Source organism: Petromyzon marinus, chromosome 6, assembly GCF_048934315.1.
Source record: "Petromyzon marinus isolate PM22_M1 ecotype Great Lakes invasive population chromosome 6, UKy_Petmar_22M1.pri1.0, whole genome shotgun sequence".
NCBI lineage: Eukaryota > Metazoa > Chordata > Hyperoartia > Petromyzontiformes > Petromyzontidae > Petromyzon > Petromyzon marinus.
The window spans coordinates 17,338,844-17,350,149 of NC_133672.1; the positions used below are offsets into that span (position 1 = coordinate 17,338,844).

General features: G+C 48.2%; 1 protein-coding gene across 2 annotated transcripts in view; it reads right to left on the bottom strand.

Moving 5' to 3' along the window:
• The window catches only part of LOC116939370 (palmitoyltransferase ZDHHC17-like), a 32,141-nt gene extending 21,777 nt beyond the window's left edge, over positions 1-10,364 (bottom strand). Inside the window, exons 1-5 of one of the 2 annotated variants that reach the window (XM_076065146.1) lie at positions 10,069-10,364; positions 7,166-7,260; positions 4,578-4,700; positions 1,840-1,917; positions 9-153 (exon numbers count right to left, since the gene is read on the bottom strand). In XM_076065146.1, coding sequence (XP_075921261.1) covers positions 9-153; positions 1,840-1,917; positions 4,578-4,700; positions 7,166-7,260 — 441 coding nt within the window. In that variant the 5' untranslated portion in view covers positions 10,069-10,364. Of the gene's footprint in view, positions 1-8; positions 154-1,839; positions 1,918-4,577; positions 4,701-7,165; positions 7,261-9,803 lie in introns of both variants that reach the window. The other variant, XM_076065145.1, reaches the window with a different exon arrangement.
• Between the last annotated feature and the right edge of the window lie 942 nt (positions 10,365-11,306).

Consider the following 11,306-nt stretch of genomic DNA (forward strand, 5'->3'; position numbering starts at 1 on the left):
TCTCTCACCTGGCCCTTTGCAAGCAGATAGGCAATGATGTGCGGATGGTCAAACTGCGCAGCGGTGTGCAGGCAGGAGCCGCCCTCGTCGTCCCACAGGCCAGGGTCTCCACCAAAGGCCATGAGTAATACCACCATCTCCAGATGTCCCTGCCTGCAACGGACAGCGGGCCAACGGGAGGTGGAAAGACGTGCGACGGTTGAGTAAGGGGGTCACCAGGGGGAAAAGAAAGAGAGCTGCAAGTGATCCAATATAATCAGGAATTGTATTGGACTACTGTTTGTGCAGTTAGCCGATTGGCAGGTTACTTGTGTGTGTGTGTGTGGGGGGGAGGGTAAAGTTTGCGCACTCCCATTTGTTTGAATATATTTGACAGCCCAGGCTCAGTGAAAATGATAAAATGAAGGACATGGAAAAAATATAAAATTATGGGTCGCATGAGCTGGGCACACACTCTGCGCTACTGCATATATACCTAAAAATTACAAATACAGTAGAATGCATATGTAGTGACATCGGGGATGTCACTGTATGGTGCTGGCCTGAGAGGGCCAGGGCACGCGATGAATTGTCATCGCATAAACCCTGTGGGCGGGTGTAGTACCAGCCCTAGCGGGGCTTGGTGAGCACTGGGATAGCGCGGGCAGCACGCATAGCGTGTGGTGGGGGCTCCCAGGAGGGGGAGCGGGAGAGTGTCAGCCCAAGGGCAAGGTTGCCCCGGGCCATGGCACTCTGGTCGACCCTGCAGACACGTGATCTAGAGTGTCCATAGAGAGGCCCCCAGGTGGGGGGACTAGGGGGTGATCACGTGTCCAGGGAGAGCTCTCGAGAGGGAGCGACAAGGCTCCAGAAGGCGGGCGGGGCCAAGGGCGGAGCAGCCCCAACCGTAGGGGGATATAAGGCGGGTCCCTGAGAGGGACCGGGGTCGCTGCATTCTACAAGCTGAAGCTCCACGTCCACCAGCTGAAGCCTACATCTCACGCTGGAAGCTCTACGTCTTCGAGGCAATCACGTGGTCACGGACCCGAGTAGGGACCCGACCCTTCGTAGCAGTAACTCCTCTGTATAGAGTAGTTAGCTGGGTGGTCACCATCCTAGGCTGTATCTGGTGAAGGGGCAGTTACCCTTTGTGTTACGGTGTTACAAATAAATGTGTTGCCTTTAAAAGGAACAACGTCTGCAACTCAGTTGGACTCACTACACATTGATGATTTTTTTTTCGAAAACAGATGCGCTGCTAATGTGATATCTTTCATGAGAGTAAAATGTAAATATATTGTGTGGATAAGAGATTAAAATGGTAAAAAGAGGTGGCTGGGTAACTCTGATGTGAAATTGCCAAGCTGGCACCACTGAGACCATGGAGTTCAATCCAGACAGCCCCATGGGATCGAACTGTGTTCTCAAGTCTGGTGCGTTGATGCTCTCGGTCAAGTTACAAATCACTTCCTAAAAAAGCAACACGTAAAAAATGTTTTTTCACTTCATTTGGCCCCATTCTAGCTCTGATAGCTAAAATCAAGGAACCAAATAATGTTGAAAGAAGGAGAAATCAAGACGAGGAATGCATGAGGGGCCAACAAAACAGGATCTGAGATTAAATCAGATGTGCAAGGGCAATACATGGAGCAGTATCAACACACAGAAATCCATTACAATTCCTGAGACCAGAGGACTGAAGGTTCCATGAACTGCCTCCTTGCTAAATAATGACCATTGCTCTAAGTGTTACTCTATGAATATTTCAAACTGCCACCAATACGGTGGCATCGGGCAGTAATCACTCCGCAAGGATTGCACTGTTTATGTTAAACAGTGACAATCTCCACAGAACCTTACCTGACAGCCCAGTGCATTGGCGTGGCATTCAAAACCCCCGCAAACTGGTTCACAACAGCTCCTTTCGACAGGTAAAACCTGGACAGGCACAGAAAACAGTGTTATCACCAGAATGGATACCGCTCACATATGCTTACTTTGTATGGCATAGCCACATTCGCGATACGGAGATGATGGAAGAGTACAGATGCGGAGGGGATGTCACGTGGGAAAAGACGAGGGCATAGGTGTGTGCACGGACAGGTATGAATGTACACGCATGGCTTCAGTGGGTTCTGCTCTTGGGGCTGTGCCTGCCACTCGGCGTGGGCGAGACAGCCTGCGGTGAGACGGCCTGCTGCCAATGCCTCCGCTGGGACTCATGGACAGGGTCAGAGTCAATTCTAGAGATGGGATGAATTCGTCCCTTAAGCTGACTAATCTACCCAAAATTGTAAACAGCTACAATTTTGCGATCAACATTTCAGGTACCAACAGCCTGCCTTCTGAAGGTGGGAAACTCACCGCAAGCCATGCCCAGCATGACGTGACCGTTATCCAAATGACGTAATCAAGCCCCGCCTAGCACCTCCCGTCCAGTGGCACACGCGGAAACAGAAGTGAGATATTTTTTTCCCCAACTACTTACGTGTTAACCGATTAGTCATGCAACTCAATTGATTATCGGTGAAAGTCGATTACTTTATTAACCAGATAGCTCAGCTCTAATCAATTCACTGCATTTTGTATTCAAATACCGACACTGCAGACTTGGCCAACAGTGACGGTGAATGCCCTCTTCACAAAAGAGAATTGCACACTTACTCAAAGGCAACCTCTTTGTTGCAGGGGAACTAACCAGGGTTATAATAAAGTGAAAGCTTGTTAAAAAGAATAAGCTGCGTCATTATTATCAATACCGATGATGAAATACCATATCGCACTTCATTGTGTAATTTTGAGCTGAATATTAAGACTAATCACGTCTCTTTAAGTTCGGTTATTTGGATGATAAGCTGGGAATTCTGAGGAGTGCATGAATATCCTCGCAACAGTTAGCCGTAAACAAGCTGGGACATTTAGATTCAATTGGGCTTTTTAGTGATCCCAAATGACACACAAAATCTTGTTTGGAACATGGTGACCCAAGGCATGGGAGGTGATGTTGCCTGACGTATTGGTGAGGAGGGAGATGCATAACAATGCACAAATCGGAGAGCAGAAGTTTCCAGAGGGTTGTTACTTTAAAATAAATACTGACGTTCAATGAACACTGCAGAGTCTAACAGCATTTCAGGGCTACGTGACAGCTAGAAATGTCACGTTATGTTAAACTAGCGGTGTACAATCTACTGCCCACGGGCCGGAAAAAGAGCCCACAGTGTGGTTTTGACGAGCACGTGACCAACAGGGGAACACCTACGCTCGGCAGACACCTCGGCGAGCTGATTACTAGGCTACCATGCCCACTTGCACCTAAGAGGGTGAGATCAAGTTTGTGAATATAATCACGTGACCTTCTTGGCCTGCGGGGATCTAAGAGACTCTGTAGGTGGCCCTTGCCTGGAATAGGTTGCACAGCCATATATTAAAACCCGTCGGCTGGAATCACACCGGTGTAATCCAACGTTAACTAGCATATCCGTGACATCGTATCCAATTTTCAATTAAAATAAATTCTTACGCTACGTAAATAAGTGCATTGAATGGTGCGTGTAAGAATCGAATTGCTCGGATAACTTGTATAAGGCATCGGGTTAATGTGACCCTTGCTGCTTCTAGAGAGCACACAGCATTCGCTGCAAGAGAAAATAAAAAAATAATTATGGATTGTAGAATGAAAAAGCGATCGCAAATCCGTCATCGTCACAGGGCACGAGGCTGCTGCAATCGCAAACGCAAGCCACTTGGACCGCATTGGAGACACACCCGGCAGCACGTGGGCTGTTCTTGCAAGGATGTTTTAAGGAACGGAATGTTGTGTGTGGGGTGGGAGGCTTATTTCATATCGGCCCTCCATACGGTAATAAAGAGGTATTAATAATGTATCCGTAGAGATTAATTCCCAACACACTGCTTTTTTCGGTGTGACTATGTAAAACATTATTTTGTAATGGCGCAATCTAAGACAGATGTCTGGGTAGAATTTAATGTGTGAGCAAAAGCGAAATGTGGTATTCAATTTAGTACCGAGACTGCACCTAACACTGGTGCAAAATAAGACCATGCAAGTACAATTGTGCAGCGCATTGTCAATCCACTGCTGGATGACGGCCTCACCGTGCCTTGCCATGCAGACATGAGAGATGTTTTGAATGTGCAGCAGACATGCGATACTGTGTTTGAATGTCCACCATGGCCTACCTAAGCAGATGCTCTTTGGTCTGTGTTAGAATAAGGAAAACATTTGCAAGGAGAAGGGCACAAGGTACACAAATGATCTGAAGCAGACGATGAAAAGTTGCCGCACTGACCCGTGCATCCGGGAAAACATTGGAGCAGGTAAGAGTTCAGTGGGGAGCAAAGAGACACGCGAAGGAACAATATGTTTTGAAAACTTTAGAATCTCCCATCTGCGACAAAAGAGTAAGCGACAAAACAGCAGCCGGTGAAACAATACCAGATCACACGCTGCCTACCCCCGCATCGACCCACACGGGCATCAGGGACTCCACGGCAACGAGACAGCAACCGCTGTGATGGCAAAGGGGATCGTCGATATCGACAGAGGCGAAGAAGAACACACTGCAAAAACGCACTTGGCCACGTCTATGCGGTTGTTGATGGCGGCCCAGTGAAGCAAGGAGATGCCTTCGGCGTCCGGCTCCCGCACGTCTTTCCCCGCCTCCACGAGCTCGCGACATCGCTCCAACAAACCGTACCTGGCGGGTGGAGAGAGAGAGAGAGGCACGCGCCCGCAGCTCTCGAATCAAACGCGCTGGGTTTTTATTTCGAACAGAGTACTCGAACTCTGTTTGAAAGAGACACAGATGTATGCCGGGATACTGAACTCCAAATAATGTCATGCCTCATGCTCAGTCGTGAATGTGCATTGTTATGTCCAGATCTTACAGCAGCCAGGGCCACGTGGCACTAGATTACCCAGGCATGCATTTGGATCTGCACACAGCTGCCCAAGTGAGTGTGTCCGGGCGGCAGCACATGGTGACCCGATTCGCCCATGCACCAAGACAGCCCTCGCAGGCTTTGGCAGTGTTCGGCCCATCTATTTGGAACTCGTTACCGGTTGCTCTCGGGAATGTGTCACTGTCAGCCAGTTCTGCAGTAGACTCAAAACGTAAATGTTCTCTGAATCTTACAATGCTTAAAAAATAGCACCTTTGCAATAGCGTATGTGCTCTAAGAATGCCCGTGAATATCAAATGTACCGATTCAGGATTACGAAGGCTATTTACTGGGTCACATATGTACGGGCCACAAGTGCCAGACTTAAATTCGGTGCTAAAAAGCCAAATAACTCTCACACTGGGCTTCTCAGCAGAAAGATCCCCCATGTGACGTGAAGTGGCACACTCTTGATACCGGCAGGGCTGGCATGATTGCAAAAAAAAATCCCAACGAGCAGAATATGACACACGCGCAGCCTTTATTGCGACTCCAACCCTGCGTGATGCCCCGTCTACACCGTGCAACCGTGGGGGTTATTTGACAATACTTCACCGTGCTATCACTGCGGGTGGGTGAAAGTGAGGAGCATAGCAGTAGTTTTACGCAGTGCCCTCTATATAAAGACACAAATACAAACAGCAAGCGATGGAATGATAACATACCTTGCTGCACTATAGAAACAGATTATTATTAGTTGAATTATGTCAAATTTGCCTCATTTGCATACACATACACGATAAGACAATGCACTACCAAAACCGGAAATTATGCATCCCAGGACGGTGCAGTGGATGTAGCTGCAAATTCCAAAGAACTGGAAAACCTGGTTTTTTTGCAGCCGCCCCAGCTGCTGCAGTGCTTCTATTTAAAGCGCTAAACCTTCCCTCATCACAAGTCAAACATTGCGAAATAGCTGAATACAACAGGGTTTGGGATGGCAACAATTGAACTCACGGTAAGAAAAAAACGTATTTTATTCGCAAGACATTAACATGCTGTATCCCGTTGTACGTGGTTGTAAAGCCTATCCACAATGCTTAGCAACTGTAACGTCCTTTACTCGGGAGAAGGCTCATTGAGCCTTACGACTCATTTTCAGCTGGATCCCCGCGTTGAGACAACTGGCCGGTGCAATTAAGGGAGTGGTTTTGCAATATGGGAGAAAAAAAACAAGTCCCTTCAAAAGAGCCGATGCAAATGAGGGCGGATACAACTGAAAGCTCCACAGAGACAGATATGAGAACAACAAAACTCCCACTGCCGCATTCCTAATTCCTGGCCACCTGGCAGCTAAAGTCTACAACACCCAGTTCGCTCGGTTATTAAGATGACATGTTGATCTGTTCCTCTTTCTATCAAATCGGGGTTCTACACTTTAAAATTGTGACATTGACTGCCATCGTCACGGGCAATATGAAGTGGCCCAGGCATAAAGGTTGCTTACTTAGGCTCTCCCGGTGATCTGTGGTTAAGGTGAAGTGAGTATCTTTGATATTAAAGTCATGAGCAATGTCTACAGGCAATTCGGATCGGATGACATCTGTAGTTTTTATTTTAAATATTCAATTGCTGATAAAAACAGAACTGAGTGGGGTTTTTATGTGTTGCTTATAATGTGTTCTCCATCACGAATCCCTTTTTTCTGTGGCATCTTACTTGGTTACTTTCACAGAAAAGAGACATTTCCTATAAGTAGAGTTTTCTACTTGGATGGCAAGAAGATATTCTTAGACATATATCTGGCAGTCACGAAAGCTTTAAATCTAGAAATATCTGGCTCCCAAGTGGCATCCAGATGTCTCCACAGTTAATGACTCACTTGCGCAGAAAGCTATTTTCTGGTCAAAACGAAGCAACGTGTGCTGTGATCAAATAGTTGGGAGCGTTGGTGACCATGTACATTGTAGTTGAACGTGGCCTTCATGTATGTGGAGTTAAACGATGAATCTCGCGCAGTGGTCTTCACTGCAAGGCCTGCGGGCCACTGGTGGCCTTTAGTGCGGCCCATGTGGTGCGGCCGATGGTGTGCGGCCCCCAACAATACACAGATGTGAAAACACCCCCATCATGCTGTCAAAGCCAATAGTTTAAAATGTACGGCGGCCCTCAAACTCATCGGCAGAAGTGCCCCCCCCCCCTCTCTGAAAATTAGTGAAGAACACTGATCTACCGCATTAACTAAGCCAGTTCGTTGTAACCGTGCAACAGGGATACTCACTGAGTGGCCTTGACAATGTCCCACGTACGGACGTCGCCTCCCACTTCCTGCTGCCACTTCTGAGGCTGCTCTTTGTTTCCGTGCTCACAACCCATCTGCACACAGCATCGACAGCACCGGCGTACGCACGCGGACAATTGAAATCAAGCACTGAGAGCAAACACACTTCTCTTCCTGCTTTTCTCTCCTTGTGTGATGGCAAGAGAGGCCTGCATGCGGCGCGAGGGGACTCTTCGCCACGGGAGGTAATGACAAGGGGAGGCAGCCTACAGTGTGAATGCACTAGTTGCCGCGGGAAGGTAATGACAGGGGTGTCAGTTGTGTCTGCGAAGGGACTGGTGGCTACGGGAATATTCGAGAATAGGAGCGTGGTCAGGTGACGGAAGATGGCGGTAGAGTCTGCCGGTGGAGCGAGCGTCCAGTCAGCGAGAAGGTTCGGGAAGGGGGGCGTGGCCTCGGTCGGTATATAAGGGGGATGAGCAGGAGACTCGGGGCTGTTGCAGTGGGGTCTCTGCCTGATGTCAAGTGAACGTGTCTTCAATAAAGTGCCATCTCAAGAGAAGTGTGTTAAGTTGTCATTACACTTGCACTGCTCGATTTTGGAATTCCCTCCCACGGTCTCTCCCCCACCCCAAGTACTTAGAACCTTGCTCAATTCAGGAAATATATAATCGGTTACACCTTCAATGATGCTGTGTTGTTGTTGGCTCCTTGGCATTTGGCGCCTGTGGTACCCTGTGCTCATCAACCATGATTAAAAAAAGAATATATTTCGTTTCAAACCTTTTGTTTTACAATATTTAACCGATTATTACCTATTACTCATATAATACATTATAATTTACAACCGTTTGTCGATCCACTCGTGGATTAAGGCATCCTCATGCCATGCCAATCTTGAGGGTTGTTTGACCATACTTCGCCACACTGGTCAGTGCTGCTTGGTGAAGGAGGGGGCCCAGGACTGGTTCAGGGTATCATTTGCCATTGATTTTAGTCTTGGATGGGAGTTAAACTCGGGTTTGCATGTTCAGAGCGCAGTGTGGAAACCAAATCCTGTATAGCACCACTCCACCCGGCGAAGACTAATCACCATGGACTCTGATGACAATGTATGATGATGAGAATGATGAAGACGGATGATAGTGACGACGATGATCACGTTAATGACGAGGGTATCACACACCATACTACTTCCACATCCCTGTTAGCGGCGACCACGAGTCCCGACTGGGCTGTACTGCACCAAGACTCGGCAGAGTGGGAGTGGGGGGGGCATTGCTGCTGTTGCATTTGCGTGCCATTATCGCAGTCCATGGCAATCACCTGCGCGTCGCTTTAGCGTGAAGACGCGCAGTTACGGTCAAGAGAATTTGACGAAAAGATCGCGGAAGTGTTTTACCCCAACGCTCGTGAACACACTTGGTAGCAGTCGCCCACTGTGTACCGTGTATTGAATACAAGTCACGTAAACTGGCCGCTTCCTTTCCCCAAGCAAATCACACGAGCACCATTTCCACGTGCACCGCATGTCCAGAAACACGCGCGTGCTGACCTGTGCGCCGGACTCTGCACGTGGCGTCGCTCGCCTTGCCTTGTGAACGCAGCGAACAACTAACTTGACTTTACAACCCCTTTGTGAATCATAACCACCCTTTCTCCCCACCACAAAAACTCCAGACGTTTTACTCCACGATAAGGCCACCCCGTACAGCGCCCGTGTACATGATGCACGTGCCACGTGGGTCACAATTGGCCGCAGCCCTCAGCATCCTGCCGTGCCAGTCGTCATCACAGGCACGGCTCAAGCCAACGGTTGGCAAACGCGATAATAGCGTGATGCCAGGCACGGCCCATCGTGCAAGTGGGAAACCACGCTCACAACAGCTGTAGGTGTGTGTGTGTGTGACACAGCACACCTTCACCCATCCCAAACATCGTAGCCCTAACTACTGTACAGGGTGCTCCAGATGGTCTTGTGACCCACCAATTTCATTCTCTAAAACGTAATGTCGTTGCATTCCAATGGGTGTGAAAGACAGAAAACGAATAAGCAAAGGGGAAAATAAATGTTCTGGATCAACTAATTGGGGGCCACAAGACAGCTGGACCACCCTGTACAGCGCTGTCATTGAGAACCGGCTGTCACACATGCAATGCATTCGCAAGTGCGACTAGGACTGAACGATTCATCGATTTAAAATCGATTTTTTATTGGAATTGTTTTATTTATTATTATAACTTTACTTATTTAACTTAACACTTCTTCCGTGTTTGATTGTTCTATTTCAATTATTATTTTTAAAAACATGTAGGAAGCAATTAATATATTTTAAGTTCTCATCCTTGCATTATATAAGAGAGCATCAGACCGGCGATATGCTCCATGACATGTTTTAAATCTATTACACAGCGAATATTAAACTGAAGCTTAATCGCAAATCAAATCGCAATGTCAGAAAAATCGCAATTAGATATGCTCCCCAAATCGTTCAGCCCTAAGTGGTATAAGCATTGGAGGGTAATGGAGACGCACGACAATTGAGACACAAGGCGTAGGTTGCAATTGCATTGAGGCACGGTTGTTCGAGGCCCACAGTGCTCGAGACGAGGGCGACACGCCGGCCAGTTCGCTCACCTGTCCCCTGATGCCGGAGCGCGTGGCTCCTCTGCACACTGGAACCTCACGCCTGGATGGGTCCTCACGCTGAGATCTCACGCTGAGACCCCACTCACGCTGGGGGGGGGACCTGGATTCACCAGGATCACCGGGTCTCACGCTGAGATCTCACGCTGAGACCCCACTCACGCTGGTAGGGACCTGGATTCACCAGGATCACCGGGTCTCACGCCGTGATCTCACGTTGAGACCCCACTCACGCCGGGGGGGGGGGGGGTGGCACCTGGATTCACCAGGATCTTCGGGTCTCACGCAGTGATCTCACGCTTCGTGCCTTGTTCCTGCTGCTGTTGCCGCACGCACTTCCTCGTTTCACTCTGCGTGAGTGGAGGCGGTGGGTGGCCACTCCTTCGCGCCGTGTCACGCCAGATGAGAGGGTTGTAGTTTTTTTTCTGTTGGTTTAAAAAAAAATCATCCGACGTGCAACAACCTGTCTCGTCGTGCCGCGACTGCGAGGAACAACAATGAAAGGCTCGGAGCGACACTTTTGAAAGGAACACGAACCCCCATTTCGGTCCTGTGGTCAGCAACAGTGGTTATAAGGAAACAACAAAATTGGGTAATGATTTGATATTATAATTAACAGCCATATTTTGTCAATCCACTGCTGGCTAGATAGTGCGCGCGCGCATTGCATCATTCAATTACCGCAAATTTCCGCGCTTAAGGAAGAGCTGTAAGCACGCACTCGTCACGAGGCACGCGTTTTTAGTTAAGGTAAGAGATGTTTTTGGGGCTGTCTTCATGCTGTAACATAGACGCAGACAGTTACAACCGCATCACTGCCGAGATACCTGCAGCTGAGTGTATTCGCCGCCTGTTGTGATGGGTCGGGAAGTCGTGCATGCGGTCTGGTGGAAAGTGTAATTAGTCGTGCCGTGTAACGTGAGCCCCACCACGCTGCACATTGAAATTTGCGTTCACACGCAACGGACGTGATGATTCACATTGTAGCCACAGCTGATTTGGCAAGCGGGATTTTTGTTTTTTGCCCTCCCCCCCCCACCCACTGCCCCTCAAACATCCCAGGATCCTCTTGAAAAAAAAAAAACCCTTGAAACTCATTGATGCATTTCGAGGCTAATATTACATTGGCATCAGAATCATGATTAATTTCTTTAGTTCACACGAGGGCTGACAAAGGTAATAGACACCCTTCCCTGAGTCACTCAAACACACAAATAAAACAATGCGTCACTTGTGGTGTTCATACTCTTTGGTTCTATTGGGTAAAGTCACGCAGGTAAAAAAAAATAAAATAACAAAAATCACGACGTTTCGGCCACAACACAAGCGGCCTTCATCAGGTGAAGGGACGAGACTGTCTGGAGGACAGATCTAGAACTTGTGGTGTTCTTCAGTGTTGCATACAAAGACATTTGGATTGTTTAAGAAGCAATGTCATGAATATGCTGCCGTGATGGATTTGCAATCCAGCGGTCGCCGTTTTGATTGGTTCAC